The 20,640-nt window shown below is 45.3% G+C and overlaps 2 protein-coding genes across 4 annotated transcripts; both read right to left on the minus strand.

Annotated features, from left to right (window-relative positions):
• Positions 1 to 19: 19 nt before the first annotated feature.
• On the minus strand, positions 20 to 1,028 carry LOC117137288. Its single transcript, XM_033298662.1, has 2 exons — positions 645 to 1,028; positions 20 to 588 (listed from the first exon to the last, which is right to left on the minus strand). The coding sequence occupies exons 1-2, from the start codon at positions 910 to 912 to the stop codon at positions 113 to 115; spliced, it is 744 nt and encodes a 247-aa protein (XP_033154553.1). The 5' UTR covers positions 913 to 1,028; the 3' UTR covers positions 20 to 112.
• A 1,143-nt stretch (positions 1,029 to 2,171) lies between these two features.
• On the minus strand, positions 2,172 to 19,008 carry LOC117137784 (cyclic nucleotide-gated cation channel subunit A). 3 transcript variants are annotated; one of them, XR_004459167.1, is made up of 10 exons: positions 18,352 to 19,008; positions 14,354 to 14,569; positions 13,546 to 14,038; positions 7,382 to 7,633; positions 6,886 to 7,048; positions 5,519 to 6,058; positions 3,581 to 4,246; positions 3,203 to 3,353; positions 2,799 to 3,130; positions 2,172 to 2,541 (listed from the first exon to the last, which is right to left on the minus strand). XR_004459167.1 is itself a non-coding variant. In XM_033299408.1 (9 exons), exons 2-9 carry the CDS (start codon positions 14,452 to 14,454, stop codon positions 2,980 to 2,982), a joined length of 2,517 nt encoding a protein of 838 aa, XP_033155299.1. In that variant the 5' UTR covers positions 14,455 to 14,569; positions 18,352 to 19,008; the 3' UTR covers positions 2,172 to 2,979. The 3 variants fall into 3 exon arrangements, 2 of the variants coding, with proteins under 2 accessions (XP_033155299.1, XP_033155300.1); XM_033299408.1 differs by having other exon boundaries at positions 2,172 to 3,130; XM_033299409.1 differs by lacking the exons at positions 13,546 to 14,038; positions 14,354 to 14,569; positions 18,352 to 19,008 and adding an exon at positions 8,676 to 8,750 and having other exon boundaries at positions 2,172 to 3,130.
• Between the last annotated feature and the right edge of the window lie 1,632 nt (positions 19,009 to 20,640).

Genomic DNA, 20,640 nt, shown 5'->3' on the forward strand with positions numbered 1-20,640 from the left:
AACCACGCATACTAAGACGTAGATATTATCGAATAACTTGTTTTTATTAAAAAAACATAGCCAAATGTATACACAAACAATTTAATAAGTACTACGCCCACTCAAAGTCCTTTCACAGGTGTTCAGTGGGACTCTTGAGCGGTGCCGTGACCGACTTGCTGCAGGACACAAACTCCTTGCTGGGCTGGACACAGCTTTTCTCGCGATCGTAGATGCCCAGAAAGGCGCGGCAATTGGAGCAGTACAGGTACTCATTGTTGTCCGCGGAAATGAGGCAGGGCAGGAAGCACAGAGGCCAGCAGGAGACCACCCAGGCGGCACAGCAGCCGTTGTTCGAGATCTCCGTGGCAGCCTTGATGAGCGGCCGCCTGCTGCTCGCGCAGCACGGACAAAAGATGCGCCCCTCCGCCGGAGTCCAGCGTTCGATGGAGGCGCGATAGCAGCTCCTTCGATGCGCCATCGACTTCTCCACCGGCCGTGAACACGAGCAGCTGGGCTTCTCAGTTTTGTAGGAGGCTTCACTGCCGGCAGCAGGGTCACCGGCGACAGACCCACCACTGCGACCAGAACTCTTCTTTTTGGCCATATCTATCGATGAAGAAGTTACGAAATGACAATCATAGATAATCGCAGAGAACTCTCACATTTCTCCGCCTTTTCGGCCATTTGGGACTCGGACAGACCCGTCATCTTGCTAATCTTCGAGAGCCGCTCCTCACTGATGCCGTGATCCGCGGCCAGCTTGTGCAGATTCTTGATTTTATCCGTGGTCACTGCGTATATCTCCGGATGATCCTGTTCGATGTGGCGCACCAGTTCACTGGTGTCGTAGCGGGAGCAACGGATCACCTTCATGCAGTGCAAACAGCGCAGTGATTGCGTATCACTTGGTTTCGGATTTGTCTGGGACATGGCCCTATTCGCTTTACAACTCTAGAGATACTTTTACAACAGTGGAATACATTAGACGACGAATGGGTTTTGTTACTGTTATCATTATTTTTTTGATGCGAGAATCCTTGAAGGGAAACTCACTCACTCACTCGTTTTCCATAAACTTAAAACCAACATCGGCGCACACACGCATTAGGATTTATTTTATGCAGATGTGTGAATTGAAAAACCCTCGGCATCAATCAGCTTAAGCCAATGTATATGGTATATGGGTTCTCCCGCCTTCAATAAAGACCAGCAGAGAACAGCAGGTATCCCCAGTGCTATTGTGAAATGGAATCTTTGGAGTGGGGCCACTTGAGCCACCCAACCGTGGACTTGTCGACTTAATCCAATCGCCTTCGAGCACCCTGTATCCATAATGCTCTTTGGCTGCGTCAACATTTTATTGTCAGTCATTTTCCGACACCCCCCGCCGTCCCCTTCATCCACACAATCGGTTTCGTTCACGTGCCACGCCCTCTTATCCCAACGCCCAAATGATTTTCATCAGGGGCCAAACTTCGCCTACACTTATTTCCATTTTTTTTTTTAAGGCTTTGAGTGTGTTTTCCAACATTTTGTCAAAATTGATTTTTTACTGCACTTACGGCATGATGCGACCGTTTTGGGGTTCCACATGGCTCCACATGCTTCCGTGTGCCCCATACACAGTGGGAAGCTTAGAATGCGGGCAACTTAATATTATAATATGTAATTTCAGATCCAATAAGCATTTAATATTGTCAAATTCAAACCATTTAAATGCATTAGAATCTTCTAACAAAATATAATTTATTTAAAAATGCTGAGCAATATGTAATATTTAAGTATTGCCACATACTTCTCTGTGTAAAATCAGCCACGTAACACCTCTGCTGCCCCATTTTACCTTTTTAACACTGGCACTGGCATTGCTCATACGCCGCGTTGTACGCACAAAGAAAGGCAAGTCGCACCTAAAAAGCCAACGCGTGTCGCTGTCATTCTCCCCAATGCGTCTGCACTTATTGACTTTGTTGCTGGTTGCTGGTTCCCACTCGGTATATGTTTTTCCGAACGCCCTCGAAGATGTCATTAGAGCCAGTAAAAGGAATCCTGTGAAGAGAATCCTTTGGCAAAAAAACACGCGGGGCCGGAGGCTGTGGGCGATTTGCATTAAAGCGCCGCCTGGAAAAATGTGGAAATGGGCAAAGTCTTGCGGCGGATACGAATTTCGCTGACACAAGTGCTCCGAATAATTTGACTCGATTCTCGTTTATTCTGTTGCGTTAGCTTTAGATTTTCTTACACATAGACAATACATCGTACACTCAATGTCTAGGACTAATATAAAAATACATTTCATTTGTTTCTTGAATTTGTTTCCTTGTGTTTCGCGTTCTGCATTTTGTTTGGAAGCTTTGGAAGCTTGGTTGTTAACGTTTTCTTTCTTCGATTCTCGATTTGTGGTGTGCATCACCCGCGCCCATATTCAATTATTTCAGCAATGTCCATCGGTTCTTGGTCAGTTAAGGTGAAATGTTCCTCGTCGGATCGGTCAGTTGGTTGCATCGTGGTGCGCCAAATCCATGGACATGGTTCGGTGTGTGTAAAAATCAACCTAGCCTAGGTGTGTAAAATTGGACTATGCTTAACTTATGTACATACACTGAATCGTAGTTGGGGATAATCTGCTGCTGCTCCACTTTACCCAATTTACTCTTACACACGCACACACTTTTTGAGGCACATTCAGTTTTGAATCATCTAATAAATTTATAAAGTTCGCAACAAACAACTCCCTCGCACCACTTCCACACCCCATTTTCATTCCCAGCTTTATAGCTCTATAGACTAATTGTAAAAATTAAAAATTGATTTACCCGCTTTTTGTAGCCCAAAAAACTGCTGGCTGCGGGCCAAAAGGGTTATCTCCCCGCCCAGACAACTCCTGCAAGTTTAATGCATTTATCACTATTTTCCGGCCTCGGCTGGAGATATGAACTGGCGGCGGCGGGGGTAGGCAACTGGTTCGGAGCCTTTTCCAGCGCGTTTTCCGGCGACTTACAGCGTGTTCTGCTTGGCAGCATCGCTGCTCTTGGCAGTCGCGTCGGGTCGCGAACGTGGGCGCCGCTTGGGCTGCAGCGAATAGAGTCGTCCGCTGCGAGCCCGACTTTGGGGCTCACACTCCAATCGCCACGTGCCAGGGCCGCCACTGCAAAGGGGGGATGATGGGTTAAGGTTGGGGGATAAAGTTTTAGGTGCGAGGATGGCCATAGATACTCACTTCATCTCCAGCTTCGCGAGGCGCTGCTTGATCTTGGCCTGGCTGGCCGTGTACTCAGCCAGGAGGCGGGCCAGCCGCATGTTGAGGTTCTCCACCGAGAGCTCCAGCTTTTCGATGCCGCCCTCGATGCTGTCGTGTACCCTTTGCGAATCTGGAAATGGAATCGTTTGGAATTTATATTAGTCTCAGGGTATCTTAAAGTTAAATAATATTTAAGCTTATGTTGAATCTTAAAAGATAAAAGTGTTTGTGATATTTTAAGATTGTGTAAACAGTTTAAACAGAATCAATCAGGAGTCTAAAGTACCCTCCATTTACATTCTGAACCACATGACGTATACGTAATATTTGATACATAAATGTGGCAATCGAACTTACCAGCGAATATTTGCTCATCCAGTAAGCCATCCTTGCGCAGCAGCTGGCATCCTCGCTGAGTGAGCGTGGATCTGGCCTCCGGATAGTCGGACAGGGTCTCCCACAAATCCCGTTTCGCCAGACAGAAGAGATCCGAGTAGCCCAGGGATCTCACATTGGCCGTGCGCCGATTGCCCGTCCGATTGCCCGCAATCTCGAGCACGGAAACCTCGCCGAACACCGAACCGGCGCCCAAGGTGGCCAGCACGGTGATGCCATCATCGCCAACGACGGACAGCTTGCCCCGCTTCACGATGTACATCTCCTTGCCCACGTCACCCTTGCGACAGATGTAGTCGCCCGGACTGAAGACCTGCAGCTTGAGCTTCAGCACCAGTGCCTCGAGGAGACCCGGTTCCGTGTCGTGGAAGATGCGCACCTGCTTCAGCGTGTCCATGTGCACCTGGATGGCGATCTCCGCCTTCAGCTTGTCCGGCAGGGCGGCCAGCACACGCTCCTCGTCCAGCGCACCACTCTGCGACCACGTGTAGGCGAACCAGCGGATCACCCGTGCCTCCAGCTCGTGACCCACTCGCCGGAAGGCCATGTACTGCTTGACCCCGTCCATGCGATTCTGGAACTCCACGCGGGCCACATTCATGTTGGAGATCATGGAGCCAATGTTACCTGGAAATGGGCGCAGTGTGTTAGGGAAACTTGGTTAATGAACGAGCGGAGCGGCAGCAATTCATCTTGGCCATTTCATAACCGGTTCGCCCGCCCACTTGGTACGCAGTGAAACCGAAGCTGGCCGGAGCTTCACTCATGGATTCCGGCGTGCGGATAACGTGGCACAAAGGCGACTAATGGCGGCACTTCCGGTGCCGGAGTCAAATGCACACACGCACATGCCCGATTCCACGAAATGACGGAGATGCCTAGGGGCACTCAGCGAAAAACAAATCCCTAGCTCAGGATAATTTCAATCTCACTTGGTCGACTTTAAGGCTCTAATGAATCGAGTCATATTTTTCACTTGCATAAATGTTTGGCATGATAAAATAAAATAATGAGTAACATAAGGAGCTATTAAAAGCAAAATCGTCTGCTATGAACAGTTTTACTTAGCACAACAATAATGATTCGGAATTCCAAGGTTCTTAGAAAGATATTTCAATTTTAAATAGATTTAATAATTTCATGATAGAATCTACTTGATTTAACCAACATCACTATTTGGGTTTTGCGCCTACGTAATTCACATATCAGCTCATACTTTTGTAAGTATGTAAGGACATGCAACCTTGTCCTGCTCTTCTGAGATTTCCTGCCTAATTTCCTGATATTATTAATCTATTTCTTCGAGTGTGCCCGTCAAATTGTCCTGTCCAAACGAACTCGGCATTCATCACAGTAAGTAAATTTGTTTGCAGAGCAAGTTCGATGGGATGGGGCAGTCAAATGATGGGGATCTGGGGAGTCTGGCAGCTGCTGGGAATGCGGGAATGTGCCTTACTCCTTGACACCGCCAGCCCATTTGGGCGGCGGTAATGGCGGCGATAAGGAGGACGACAAAAATGATAAAAAGGCACGTTTGCCAAAAAAAAAAAAAAAAACAGAAGCAGAATGGGCGGGAGATGATGATGTGGAGGATGGCGGGTGACGGCTACAAATCAACCCGGCAAAACAAAACAAAATGGCATGGAACCACCGAAGAGGACACAACTGAAGGCGTAATGAATAATGTGGGTCGGTGGGTCGGCGAAGGTCGGGGTGTACGTGTGGGTCCTTGACGTGCGTGGCTGTAAATTAATACCCATTGATGTCACAGATGTCACTCTGGAACCAATTAAACGATCAGGCGAAATATTTGCGTAAACACGAGCAAACTGAGGGAGCCCGAAAGGGATTTTCTAGGTTATCAACCCAGTTAAATGACCCATTTCATTCACAACTCACCCACAATGGTGGCGAAGATTAGGACGCCGGCCAGGAAATCGGCCACCACGAACAGATACTCCACATCGTTCTCCGGCGTTGGAGTCTCGCCAATGGTGGTCAGCGTTAGCGTCGACCAGTAGAAACTGTAGATGTACTGCCGCTGCAACGTATTGTTCCTCGTTCCATTCAGATTATACACCCACGAGTCCGAGCTGAAGCCGATTTCGTAGCTGATGGCGAAGTACATGCAGGCATTCCAGTGGATCAGCACCAGAATAGCCAGCACCACCTTGCAGATGCGGAAGGCATTCGGATATCCCGTGGCCGTCTCCGTTCGATCGAACCACTCCCACAGCCGATTGATCCTGAGCAGACGATTCAGACGCACTATCACGGGACACGGCAGGTACAGGCTGGAGCAGGTCTCCGGCGGCCACCAGATGTAGGCCAAGTCCGTGGGCAGCATGGACAGCACGTCCAGGTACCAGCCCTTGGTGTGGAAGTAGTGCCGGCGCAGCCGAAAGGCATCCCGCACGAGAAGACCCTGGTCCAGAAATCCTGCGGAGCATGAGAGCGGAAACAATGAGATTTACATAGTTCTATGGCTGTGAGGTGACCTAGAGATTTGCTCCGTGTGGCGACTACGGCTTTGTCTCAGTGGTTGCTTTTGGCTACGCCATGTGGCGACTGTGTTTTTTATTGCTCTTTGGATTTTAAACGGGATGCTGGCCAGAACAGGAGTACCCTATATAAGATATCACTGGCTTGATATCTTGATATCTATCTCTACGTGGCAGATACAAATGTTATTTCTGTTTGAAAAGCATAAATTACTGTATAGAACTGTCAAAATCATAGCAGATTATATCTTCAGATGATTCGCTTGTATTGATTTCAGTTGCCCAAGTTAGTTTGCTACCACCACCATCCGCAAAAGTTTGGGACAACTAGCTTCAACTCCTTGTAGCATGATGTAATAAATCCCCATATATCCTTCATCCTGTCACATACCCCTGCCAAGATGAGGAGCACCATGCTGGAGTAGCGTATGAAACTAAGCGGTACCAGAGCGTTTGTTGCTATTGTACAAAATGTCAAGGTTGGCTTATCCCCTGCATTTGGCAGCACGACCACACCCACAATCCAGAGCTCACAGGACTCGTCAGCATATGTGTGTGTAAGTGTGAGTATGTGTGTGGAATCATGGACAGAAATGGGACTCGCATGCGTGCCAAATGGCTTTGTCGACAGCATTGCTTGCTATTGTCTGAAGGCGGCTTACTGCGGGTCTCATTTGCATAGGTAAAGCGCAAAAATCTAGATCCCTCAGCGGGGAAACGGGGGAACGGGTTGGAGGGATTTGGATGTGGATGTCAGTGGCTCACCCTCGTGCATGTGGACGAGCGTATCCAGCAGATAGATAAAGTCGCACAGGTAGTCCAGCGTGTACCAAACGGCGGGAGCACTCTTATTGATCTCCCAGAAGACCGCACGTCCCACCACGAAGATGATGTTGTAAAGCACAGCCAGTGAAACGATGGCCAGCCACTGAAATAAGATGTGCATTCAGAAACAATTATTAAATAATTACTTTTATAATTAAAATGTCTGCAGACTGGAAATTACTAATTAAAATGTCTGGAAGGGAAATATTTCGTTGCATACACTTAGGCGAATTTAAAGTTAGTTTGGGGATAATTCTTGCCTTTAGTTACTCAAAGAGAACGTATAAAACTGTAATTATATTGAACTCAAGCTATTTAATGATTTTTTTTTATATTTACTATATTTTGCATGCCAACTTTCTCAATTACCTACGACTACCAGAGAAAGGAATCAAGCATTGTAGCAAGTTTTTATTTGTGCCGAAGCTCCACTCACTCTGTAATGCGACTGCAGGGTGGGATCGACGGACAGTCGGTTGCACAGGACACTAGAGCCACGTATTTCGCTGGATAGCGCCGCATCCTCCATCGCCGGACAACCCTTGCCAATCTTGTCCGTGTTGGTGGTGTTGGAGAACTTCTCGAGGAACCAGTCCGGCGGTTTGGGGCGATTCCTTTTAGTCAGACGCTGGCGCAGTGCTTGCAGAGTGCGTCTTAAAGCGGAGGGTTTGCTCCGTTTGCTTGGCTCCTACACGGCGAAAAATATAACAAAATAAAAACATAAATAATAAATAATTACATATGTAATTACAAAATTTAACATATGTATGAAAATTGAGATATAACATATTTTTAAGGGATATTTAGGAAAACATATTAGTATTTATTCTTTATTTTGAGATTTGCACAATGAACACATAAATTCTCCCTGTGTACTCGTGTGTAGTTTAAGGGTGTGACGTTCTGGCATAAGTTTGGCGAAAAGTTTCGCCGAACGTTCGCTAATTGAAGCGTTTTAGTGCTCGGGTTATGGGTATCTCTCTCTCTTTTTTCTGGCTCTTCTTACCCTCTAACCGCATTAAAACTTGGTCAGCATCCAAGTTTGGTGCTTAAATTTTGTTATGTTATGTCTGCCAGCGGAATGACGCGGCAGTAGTATTTAAAGCCAACTGGAAAACCAATAATGTACAGATTTCAATGCTGTTTGCAAAGGAAATTAATGAAACGCGATAGCACTGATAGTATTCACTAGAAGTCAGTACTAAAGTTTAGTAACTACCTTAACATTTTCACTCAACTATCCTAAAAAACATGCAAATTGATTATAAGTTATAAAATATTTCTAGTTAGTGCGATAAATTGCCTAAATATTCTTTGGTTCTTCTTGCTGGTTTTAAGGACAACTGATCGCATTGAAGGACACATCAGATAAAATGTAAAAATGCTCCCCAGGAGTGTAACTAGTCTAAACGTTCCAAGATTCCCGCGCTCCAGTTTCCCACCCACTTTCTGTGCATTAAGGGCGTGTGCTTGACAGTCTAATAAACGCTTATCAGTTGCCGGCAGCGGTTAATCCATTAAGCCATCTTTAGTTCGAGAAAAAAGGGAAAATGCGGTGGAAAGGGGATGGGAAAAGCGGGTAAAATATGACGCATACGCCTCGTTGAGCGGCGAATGGCAAATGACAATGCAATGCCACGCCCCCCGCAGCGTGTGTGTGTGTGTTTGTGAGTAGGTTCCAAGGCCACATACTTATGTTTTTGTGTGTGTGTGTGAGTAGGTGGATTTACCGCATCTGTTTGCTGTCCCGTTATGGCGGATATATCCAGCGACTGCACCATGGCTTTGACTTTGAAATGTCGCATACAAATCGTGCTGCGTTCGCTGCGCTCTTTGCTCTCTTCCCTCTCACTTGCACCTTAGAACTTCCGATTTTGGCCTGCGGCAAATAACAATAACGGGCGGCAATAACGGTTAGTTTTTTTGGTCAGCAGCGTCGCGCATGCGCTGCGTTGCGTCGAGCGGACTTCTCAAACTGTTCACACTGCCCGCACTGATAACTGCCGCCAAAACACTCGACTTGGCCAAGGCGAAGCAGCGACGCCGGCAGCGCAGTCGCCACTGACCAAACCACGACATCCATACACAATAAAGCACAGTGGAACCTGCATAGCACGAACTGTGACGAGTGCTTGGGGAAACTGACAATTTAAGAGAATCGTTTTTAGACGAATTTTCTTATATTCAAATTATCTATGATTGAAATGCGAGCGAGTTCGTGTGGCGCAAGTTCCACTGTACCGCACAATAGTTAAAAGCGTGTGGCTTGTTTGCTAGCTGGCGTTGTCAATTCAATTCGGAATGCTGTTTTGCAATTTTCTTAATTTGCATCGCCGCTCATCGCGCTGCCGCGTTTTAATTAATTAACTTGCACCGTCGACGCCGCGGATGAAGTTGAAATCTCAAGTGACTTTGGTCCTTCAGCTGCCTCAGCTGTATATATCCAGTTGGTGGCAAACTGAATCGACTAGATTGATGATGCCGGCCGGCGTTTGTCGTTTTTTGGTCTAAACGCTTTTTAATTGGCCATGGCAACGCGGTTTCAATTAGGCTGATAGGCGACGCATTGCTCCTACCGTTGGCCATAAATTAATTGCAATTAATTTGACGGATAGCCGGTGCGTTAGATCGTTTAGTTCTGCTGATAGCCAGTCGATAGTTTTGATTTTCAATGAGCTCATCATCAGCAGTTGCAAGGTTATGCACAAAATTCGAACGGCTTTTCGGCGTATTTATTTATTTATATATTATTTTTTTGTACTTTTCGCTCGTACTTGAAATCGAAACACTGAACCAGCGAAGCAGCATTGGCATTATCATCCAACCATCGCACTGATTGGCATTCATGTGGCATGGCGCCGCGTGGAACTCACAATAAATTTCCATAATTGCAAGTCCGTTAGGCCGAAATCTCCCATTCCATTGGCATTTAACACCTGACCAGGTAGCTGCTCTCCACGCTAAGCAAATCAAACGTTTATGACACGCGCCACGGCGTTTTATGCTCGGCCCATATGAGCATTACTTAGCCAAGGTGTTGCACCATAAAAATCGAGTTAGTAAACGGCCAAATAACTGACCCGTAATCGAGGAAATCAAGCTGCAGTGTTGTAAAACGTGACTTATTAAAGGGTTACGCCTCGTTTGGGAGCTACTTTTGAAGGAAATTTTAATGGAAAAGAGCTTTTTGATGGGTTTTAGCCCACTATATCACTTGTAAGGCAACTTTCCACTTAAGATCTGCATTTAAGCGTATAGAGGGTTCAAGTTCCTAAGCTTGTTGCTATCAAATTTCTTGAATAGCTTATGTTCTTACGAAATCCAATCGTTAGTGTACTTTCTACTAAACTAAAAGCAAACGTTTTGTAGTTATTTCCGGGGATAAAATGGTTGAAATTCAATACGCGTTGGGATGAACAACAGCAAATCGATATCTTATCACTTGATGGATTCAATGGTCTTAACCCCATTGCTTTTTTCGAAACCCGTGCACTTTATCACCACTAGTTTGTTATTGATACAGCCGTTAGTTGTATATTTGTTCATATTGATTGTGATTTCGATGGGAACGTGGGAAATTATGCAAATTGCGGCGCAGATTGGATGACGATGACCATAAGCTGGCTGTTTATTGGGGGGGCCAAACGACAACAGCATGGTCCGTTTAATAAACTGACTAATGCTGGCCAAAATGTGTAATCCGTTGTCCTGATTGTTGTGCTTTAGCCTCAAAAGTTAGATGAGGGGAATCGCAGTGACCCTTATCAACATGGAAACCCAATTGTCGTTCTTGTGTTTTTCTTTGCTTTTTTTTATTCGTTATTGCCGCTTCAATTTTTAAGCCTTGTTTTTGGATTGTTTACCGAACGCATTAGTTGACGAGCATTGTTTCTGTTTTTTTATTTTGTTTTTACTAAATTTATTTATTGCAAAGTTACTGCCTGCGAGCTGAGCTGCCGATTGCGAACGCGTTTTTTTCGTAACTGCCGATGGCGCAAAAAATTTGACTAAGCGGAAAGTCCGCAGACAGACCGCACTTTCGCTGTTTGTTCTCGCTCCTTTCTCCTTTCTCCGCACTCCATCCAACGCTCCCCCGTTTCCCTGACTTTATCCATTTCCCATCCCGCCCGCACTTTCTCCGATTGCCATCATCATCGTGTTGAGTGTCCTGCCGCCTTCTCAAATTGCACAGCAACAAAGACAATCGAGCCAACATCGACACTGGCAGAAAAATCGTTGACTTATTTAGTATTTAATATATTTATAGAGTAGGCAAACAAAAACAATATATACTCATTTAGTTGCCTGCTTTAATATTTAAATCTTATTTAAAATGTATTCATTTTCTTATTTATTTTTTTATTGAAGTATAAGTCTAAACATGTTTTGGTTCCTTTTTGTCTGCGAATTGAATGAACTGCTTCTCGTTAAGCCATTTCGCGCAGTGTACGTACGCAGGTATGGCCAGGCAAATAGAGTTCATTAATCGGTTTAATGGCACGACTGGATGACTGGATGACTGAATGACTGGACGATCCAGCTGACAAGGATACACAGCGCCGCTCCAACGGGGCTGTTCAACTCGAGGACTTGTAACTATTTTGGATTGGCACGAGACTTGCCATATTTTCAATGCCAATTCTATAAAGTTTTACCCCCCGCCCCCTGCCAACCCAATTTTTGAGTAATGGACGTTTATATAATGACTATGCCAGCAGTTTGGGGTTTCCTTTGGCTTTTCCTCAGCTGTTTGTGCTGTTTGTGTTGTTTGTGCTGCTTTTTGTGCCGCTGCTGCTGGACAAACACTCGGAACACACCTCAAAAGCATTAACAACAAGCGACCAAGCCAATATTTGGACGCCATGGCCATCGCCATCGCCATCGACATTGTCAACCACAACGATATGCGGGCATGGAATGAAAGTGGAAAAGTCCGGGAAATGGAGGGCAGACTAGTGGGGGGTTGGGGCTTTTCGAGGGCCTTTCATTTGTATTTATTTCATTGCGTTTTTCTTTTGGTACTGGTGTTGCTGTTGCTGTTGCTCTTGCCATTTATGAAATGACATTGAAACAGTGCTGTGTTTCTGGTTTTTCTGCCCTCGGTTTCATTCACTTTGAGCGGAGGCGAAAGGAACTCTCGAGCTCGAGTCTCTTATCTATCAAATTGGTTGTCGCCCTTGGCGCTCCGCTTCCCCTCCATTTGCACCACTAGTGGGTGCTCCAGCTGGCCAACTGTCGATGGCGGAGGATGAGTTCCCCCCAACATACCGGCTAAGCGCACCCAACTCCCCTGACCGAAATACACACTCACTTATTTATAGCCCTGCGGGTCGGAATAAGTCTGGTTTCCTTCTCTCTTTGCTTTTTATAAGGAAACCTAAGTAATGCAATTATCCTGGACAGGACATGAGAGATCTCCGATTTGCTGATGAGGATGAGGATTGCAGAGGAAACGAGAAGTGCAGCAAAACTTAAGAGAGAGTGTGGATTTGAAAGGCGAGAGTTGGAGCCAGTTGAAGATTAAAGATAGGGAAGTCAAAGGACACCAGCTCAGCTGCTTGTTGTTCCAAAAGCTTTGCATTTCAAAGTGGAAAATGGAAATGCCTATTAGGAATTTGCATAAAGCTGCTCTAATAATATTTATCAGTTGTGACAGCTTGATTGAGATAATGCCTTCATTTTGAGCCAACTTTATATCAACTAAAATTTGTTTTGCCTTATTAAATATTCATCCCAACGCATAGAGCACTTAATTCAATTTAAAATGTTTTAAAAATGGTATGAAATGCTTTAAAACCATTAAAAAGAACAATGAACTTTGCTAAATTAAACCACACAAATCTTATCACTCCAAGCTCTGTTTAGACCACAAAATGAATACCCCAACTCCATATAAAGCCTCCCTTCGTTTTTTGTTGTGCGTATTTTAAGTCGATTGACACGTGCTAATAAAAATTTCTGCGGGTAGCCAAAAATGGCATTCATTCAGCTGGTGGGGGGCCCAAGGGTTTATTGGGGCGATGGCACGGCTACGTGACAATAGAGGAAGTAATTAAAACGCGATTTACGGCAAGGTCAAGTTTATGAAGGTCCGCCCAGTTCATTTGCATTTGTCTGGAGCGGAATATAATGGCCCGGAATGGCCAAGTCTGCGGGGAGCTATGCAGACAATGCGGAGCTGCCATGGCCCGCAGCTCGGAAAAAACTGGGCCAATTCCGCCTCCAGAGGACGGACGGGGCGTCAATCAATTAGAGCAATTACTTAATTTCATTTCCACATAATTGAAATGTGGCCAGGGACAGCGGAGACAGCAGGGCCAGAGCATAATGTATCAGTTATTGGCCATAGTTTATCGGCGAGCATATCAAATTTGTATCAAATTACGCATACGCCACGTTGGCCACGCAGGCAAATTGATTTGCAGACGCGCCACTATCGCGTTATTATATTTGTAATGAATATTTTAATATCCTTATTGCAAAGAGTACTTTATTTTCACAGTAATGTGAAATGGCTTTTAAAAAACTTAAGGGATATTCCCTGGTCCAAATGAACTCATCTGCTGATAAGTTTAGCTGGCCACCGTTTAGCAAACTCACCTGTATCAGCTTCCTGCCATTTTCCACATAACTGGAATCGCTGGCATTTGGCTGGTAGTGCTGTTTTTGCTGCGTGCCGTGGTCAGCGCGTGCAATGGCCTCCTCCGGGTTATCCTCGCAAACGGAAGCACCGAACTCATCCTCGTCATCCTCGTCGCCGTCGTCCTCCTCCTCGTCCTCATCCTCCTCGGCTCCTCCACCAGGCTGGCGATGAATCCCCTGGCGATATTTCCGCTGCCAACTGCGACGCGGATAGTGCAGGTGGTGCACCTCGCCATCCACTGCCATCGGAATCGAGGTGGCCGCCTGCTCCACCGTTATTGTTGCCGTGGGCGCGAAGGGTGCGAACAGACCGCCACTAATCTCCTCCAGCGGCGGAGGAGCCACGCCCATCGTCGCCTGGTGGGAGCCGCAGGGCAGCTGCAGCTGGGCGGGCGCCGAGGAGGCGGGGCCCACCAATCGGGTGGTACGGTACATGGGACGGTTGGAGAGGCTAATAGGGATAAGTGTCGAGTAAAATTAGATGAAATGTCGTTTAACAATAGTAAAAGGTTACTGCATTCGAGGAGGGGAATAAATAGAAACGTACTAAGTATCGAAATAAAGTAGTTCCTAGAAGCATCTTTGAATAGTATCTACTCTAAATGTAGTTAGTAGCATTAACTATGCTAATGCTATAGGTTCTTGGAATGTACTAAACAAAAGAAAGCAGTAGTTTTAAAGTAAGGTATAGAATTTTTAGCTAACATGGTTTCAATGAATATGTAATTCTCCCAGAACAGTTCCTTGCAAATGGAATCCCACTTACTTGTAGCCATATTTTGGGGACTCGGTTTCGGGGCGTCGCCGGTTGGACATCATCGTGTTGACCCGATCTCCGCGGGCGGCAGCCATCATGTAGGTCCACATAGCTGGCTTGGAGCGATGTCTGGACTTGGGATGGATGGGAATGCAGCTACGCAAGGCACGAGCCCATCACTACCATCATCACGACGAGCAGCGGACGCGAAGGAAGTGGTGGATTCTGCAAGGAGGACAGAGGAGGAGGAGTTCAACTTTTGCACTCATATCCGGCCGAGAATTTAAGTTGTTTTTGTGGCCCCAGTGCCTAAACGCCCACTTGGCGGCAATTGTGGTCTGGCCACGCCCACTCCAGCTGGAAAAAGGCCCAAGGCAGCACCTCCGGGGACCGGAGCAGTCATAAATGTTTCTTTCTGCACGGCCATAAAACACTTGGAGAGACGTTAACATAAATGCCAGCCGCTTAGTGGCCAAGAGGATGAGGAGGAGGAGCAGAAGGAGTCGGATTCCGGGCTTCGGGGGCTGTGCCTCTGGGATGTCTGCCGTGCTGCAGTAATTAAGCAATTAAATGCAAAATTGTTGGCTTACGAAACACACAGCCTGTGGTTCCCAATTTCAACATTGCCCCTCGAGATAGGCAACAGAAATTTTTCAATGGACGCCTCCTGCTCGTAGCTTATGTGCAAAAGTTGCAGAGCAAGGATTTGGTAAGCGGCTAGGATATAGGATTGCGTGGCAAAGCTGGTTGATGCATAAAACTTTATCCGCAGGTAATCAGAGAGGAGCCCTAAATGCTGAGGCAATGCTTAGGGAACTACTTGTTTTACACATTTTAAATACTCAAGGGACTCGTGTGCTGCTTCCTTTTTTTTTTGTTCTGGAAAACTTTTGACCCTTTGGAAAACCCATTCAATATGGGCAACTTTTTGAATTAGTTGCGTAAAGTGTGAATTTGAAACAGTACTTAGGTATGTACTCAGTTCACATGCAAGTTGGGAATAAATTGGGAAAACCCTGGCTTAATTATGTTAATGACGTTTAAATAAACAGCTATTGAAAACTACATAAATTTACTGAAATAAAAACAAATTTTACTTTTTTGAGGTAAAAAGTAAATGGAAATATTGCTCATTTTTATATATAAAATATATTTTCAAATTAACGCTTCAATCATTACAATATACATTTAAAGTCACCAGTAACTACTTTTCTAGGAAAAACTTAAATCTGTTTCGTAGAAAATTGAATCCACATTCAAATCCGAATCAAGCAGAATTCCTACAACCAACTCGTGGCACTTCAACTAGTGTTAATTGAGGAGCTGCAAGGATTCAAAGGACAGCAGCAGCAGCTGTCCAAGTAAAGAAAGTTCTCACTTGGCAAACGAAGGCAAATAAATAAGAATAAAAGGAATTCCGCTTAAAGGCGAGCTAATGATGCCCAAATGATAAATACTAGCGAGATTTTCAACATTTGCGGATAAACTGCAGCTGTGAGTCACGAAAAGATGAAAAAAATCGAATGGGGGTTTTTCGCACTGAATATGGAAATGGAAATTCAAACGCGACTGCAAATGAAAATGCAAATGCAAATGCAATGGCTGATAATCAAAACGAGCGCAAAAACGTAGCGGCAATGCGCAAATTTTTTATGTAATTTCCAGTCGAGTGGCTGCCACAAAGAAGGTATGTATCCACATGGACATAGACAAGCTGCACTTGATCCTTTGTCCTTTTCCTTTGTCTGGCATTACGGAGCGCTTACTGTCGCGTGATTTTATGTCATAGATTATCTGCGAGCTGCACGCTCCTCCAGCCAAGCATTCAATTTTAAGTGCAATTTTGGTTTTTGGCCAGCACAAGTGGCATCCTTCGATGAGTCAGAGGGGTAGGGGTGTCCCAGTGTCTTTGACCGCCAGTTTGGTGGTCCATTGTCTCGAATTTGACTCTGGCCAAAAGGGGATTCAAATAGCACAAGTACTTTGTACCGTGGCAGCTAGCTATCCGGGCTGCATCGATTTTTAGCCATGAAATCAAAGTAAATCCATTTATCAACTTCAGCTGCAAACAATTTTTCGTGCAGATAAGAATTGACTTTGATAAAATGTGGCTGGAAAGCCACTTTAGATGTTTGCATCTTCCTTTCCCTCCTCTGCCAGCGAATCGAATGTGGCAGGATGAAGGGGGATCTCGTCCTGCAGCAAAATATCTTGGCAATTAACCCATGAACCTCAAAGTCAAACGCAACCGCATTGGCAGCAACTTCAAAATTAGGCTAACTTTTCGTCCTGCCCCTGGCATAATTTTCCCCGATCTCCGACTCCTCCAAGGGATAAATTGCTAACGAGCCATAAATTTCGCCTACTGTGTGTGCACACGGAAAAAAAAAACGCATAAAAGTATTTTACAACCAAATTAATTGTAATCAGAACAGATTGAGCGCGAAGTTTAAACACATAAAAGGTCATTAAGCTTGTTTATAAAGTTCTAAATGAAAAAATATATAGTATATTTTATTTACTTGTGACATTAATTCATTTAAGAGCAATCAATATGGAATTAAGGTCTTTTTATATTAAATACATAAAACACAAATGCAGTTTTTAGAATTTTGAGTACTTTGAAGACTCTACCCATTTATCACATTTCTAATCTAAATTTCCAACCAATTTGAACCTTTTCTCCCTCTGCATCGATGTGTCTTATTTGAAATGATTTAGTGGCACCATGGGGGCGAGTAAAGCGAAACTGAGGGAACGTGTGAAGTTTACGCCCCATGGAATCGTGGGCACTCGCCCCCGGCTCCCCTGGCGCAGGATTATGATATTGTCCGAGTGGCTGGAGACGAGGATGCAAGGAACCAAGAGCCCTAAATAAGTAAACACATGTCCATATTGAAAACAAATTTCGCTGCGTCCCTCTTCTGTCCATTTCCGCCTGTCAGCTGGGGGGATCAATTAGAAAAGGAGCTTCCCACAGAGCACAAAAAAAAAAAGAATAAAAATGTTTATTCAAGATGTATAGCGAAGCGGTGCTCCCACTCCGAACACTTAGTGCTGTATTATATATTGTACACCCCCTGTTTGCCATTCGCCAGCTAGCTGAGTTTAATCCTCTCAGACGCATCACGTATACGCCATGTGGCTGCGGCAGGGGAGCATTTCAAGTTCAATCAAAACGATGGGGCAATCCGAAAGGAGGAGCACAGAACGGAACGGAACAGTATAGAAAATAAAAAACCAAGTTGAAAGAAATGTTCTAAAACAGGATGTAGACGCACGCACGCAGATACAGATACATACACTCAATGTACGCGATGCACAAAATATGCTAATGTCAATTATTTTGTGCGTAATTTGCTTTTCATGCTTCGACGGGAAATGTGTAACTGGCGCCTCATTATGAATATTCATTTCCCGCATACAAGTGCTCCTCCCATCCTGCAGAGGCACCTCCACATCCACAGGCCCAACCAAATCCGCAAGCAAAGCCCCTTTGTTCGCTAATCATTCCCGCAACCATCGACTTATCTAATCTGTTTTGGTGGTTTTGCTGCCATGATGATAAGTGTTCCAAGTGGGGGGTGAGCAGAGGGGGCTATGGAATGGCTGGCGGGCGGGGGGCACAGGTGAACCTGGCACCATCCCGAAAAGGTGAGGTGACTTCAATTAACATTCGTGCACGTAAAGGCAATAACGCAAATGGATTCGGGCTTTGTTTAATAAAATGTGATATTTATGGAGTTTACTGCTCCTCTCGAAGCAACCCCCCAACCAATCGCTGCTCCTCCCCCGTGGATGCCAATTAATATGGCACCAAGTTCGTTATTAATTCGCCGCTCTGTGTGTGTCCTATGGCTGTAGTTAACAATTAGGCAGACCGATATCAGTATCGGAATGGGCATGGAAATCACGCATACGCCGTGTGGTGTACTGCGATGTGATGTGATGTGGCTTGGATTGGAGTTCGGCAATTGTGATTACAGCCTGTTGCCCGTCGGCTGTACCTTTTCTATCCTGGCTGGTATGGGTGCTCTCCGCTCTGCCGCGAGTGGATCCTGCTAATCCTGGACCCTGTCAGCTGGGGAGTTGATGCGTAATCCTATTAGCAAACGCTTGGCGTCGCCTTTTGAGTCGAGTCTCCTTACTTTTTGCACACTTGTGTTGGCATTGGATTATTTAAGAATGCGTGCAGTAATTTCAACATGAAATTTGAATATTTTTTACGCCTCGCGACTTCACAAAACACCGCACGGCAGAGGAACAACGCACAGAAAACTTGGGGGAGGACTCGAAATGACAGGCATTTACATTTGTTGCTGCCTGCTGCGATATCCTTTTTTTATATGCGATTATTATTACTTTTTTTTTTTTTGACTTTGCACTTTTTTTTATTGAATTAAAATTCAAATCAAATGTGACGGCTGTCCCTTTTCGGTTCGGTGTGCCACGATTTGAATGGTGCCGTAGCCGCGCACGGGATCTCGAGAGGATTTCGTGTTCTATCCTATGTGCTTGGGGATCTCGACGGAGGAGTCCGCGCCGTGTACGTTCGCTAGCCCGGTTGGCGGCGCAATGAGAGCTCCGGAAACTGAAAACAGAAACAGAAGCACAACCAGAACGAGAAAACGAATACGAGAACCAGAGGCGACCACTGAAACTGAAGCTGCTGGCAGCCGAGTCCGCGTCCGTCTGCTTTTCATTCATGAGTGTGCTGCCTTCGGCTCGGCTGAGCTTTTCCCGCATAAAAGCTCAACGCTCCGTGCTCCACGCGCCACGGAAGCTGGCCAACCTGTTGAATATGTCCTGGGTGGCCAGCAGGACGCCAACTGGCCGGCATCCTGGCCAGAGTTTCCCAGAGTCCACTGTTGCCAGGCCCGTGGGGCCCGTGAAACATAAATTAATTAAATCAATGCTCCGATGCTCGTTTCGGTTGATCATGTGACACATTGACAAATTGAGGGTCGTGGATGATGTGGGAATGGGCTCTTCTGGGGTCAGGGTCATTGATTCCTAGTGCCGTTTTGGGTTTCGGCCCCGGAGCTAGCTTAGTTCATTTGCTGAAGTTGATTAATGCATGCAGTGCTCGCTTTTTGTTCTGCCGTGATTTAAACTTGTCTGCCACACATGTTGTCCTCCAAGCAGAAGGATGCGGCCATGTGGATGGGGCACTTTCTTTGTTGACACTATATGTAGGTGCACTGACATCTGACCAAATCGAACACAACTAATTCGGCACGATTATTCACATGCCACAGAAATTAGATTAAACTTGGCCAGAACATTATTTGGTCGAGCTTGCCCCATTGGCTTGCTCCCCTCACTTACTTGGCTGAAATGGGGGGATAAAGTTTTTGCTCGAACATCTGTGGATTCACAGTTTATTGCATTTGGTGTTATTACACTCAGCGAATTTTTGGGTGGGCAGGTTAGAGATTTCTAAAATGTTTAATATCAAGTAATGCTTTGAAAACTGGATGATTTAACTTGGATGAGCTCCAATTTAAAAGTTCTATAGGAACTAATTTTAATTATTAGCACTCTTAAATATAAAAAATATTGAGAAATAATCTTAGTAATTTTAGAAAAATTTTTGTTAAAATACGAATTTTATAACAGCTCGAAGTTTTAATTTTAATAATTACAAGAAAGTTAAGCTATAAAAAGTTCCTTCAATATTTCCAACAGTTCTATTATAAAACTAAAATTTCGAAAGTTTTTCCAAGTGTACGCTGAAGAGTCTGTAAGGAGCAAATAGTAAGGAAAGTTCATTGTTTGAGCCCAAAGTTCAATAGTTCGAGTCGCAAGTTCACTCACCAAACAAGATGGCAGAGGCCAACAAGTGGCATCGGGATTTCCAAGATGACAAGATGTTGGGATGTCGGGCTGCTGGGAATCGAAATCCGGCGACACTGACAGCTGCATATACATTTTAATCCCTCGATTTCGCCGAAAAAGTACTCCATGTTCGATGGAACTACATATTTAGGTGCCTGGGGTCGTTACAATGACTCGCATTCACAATTTCCAGTAATTTGTTATTCAAACACATTGCGAATCGATTATCCGCTTGGCATGCTCCCTCCAATCGAGCAAATATGCTGATTGACTTTTGTCAAGGCTCATGTGCGTGGCCCCTTTGTCGCATCCCCAATCAATCCCCATTCGATCCCATTTCCATTCCCATTCAGCCTTTGTGTGCTGCAGGGGCGCAAATGCCAAAGCAAATACAAATGAGGAAACGCGGGATACGGGGATATGGGCTTTCACTTTTATCCAGAGTCGGGGAATCCCAA

The sequence above is a fragment of the Drosophila mauritiana genome, chromosome 2R (assembly GCF_004382145.1).
Source record: "Drosophila mauritiana strain mau12 chromosome 2R, ASM438214v1, whole genome shotgun sequence".
Classification (NCBI taxonomy): domain Eukaryota; kingdom Metazoa; phylum Arthropoda; class Insecta; order Diptera; family Drosophilidae; genus Drosophila; species Drosophila mauritiana.

Excerpts from the sequence above, each read along its gene's own strand:
- LOC117137784 (XM_033299408.1), bottom strand. The coding sequence starts at position 14,454 with ATGTGGACCTACATGATGGCTGCCGCCCGCGGAGATCGGGTCAACACG. Across the intron at positions 14,039-14,353 it reads TCCCCAAAATATGGCTACAA|CCTCTCCAACCGTCCCATGT; the intron begins GTAAGTGGGATT and ends TATCCCTATTAG. Across the intron at positions 4,247-5,518 it reads AATCTTCGCCACCATTGTGG|GTAACATTGGCTCCATGATC; the intron begins GTGAGTTGTGAA and ends GCCCATTTCCAG.
- LOC117137288 (XM_033298662.1), bottom strand. The coding sequence starts at position 912 with ATGTCCCAGACAAATCCGAAACCAAGTGATACGCAATCACTGCGCTGT. Across the intron at positions 589-644 it reads GGCCGAAAAGGCGGAGAAAT|ATATGGCCAAAAAGAAGAGT; the intron begins GTGAGAGTTCTC and ends CTTCATCGATAG.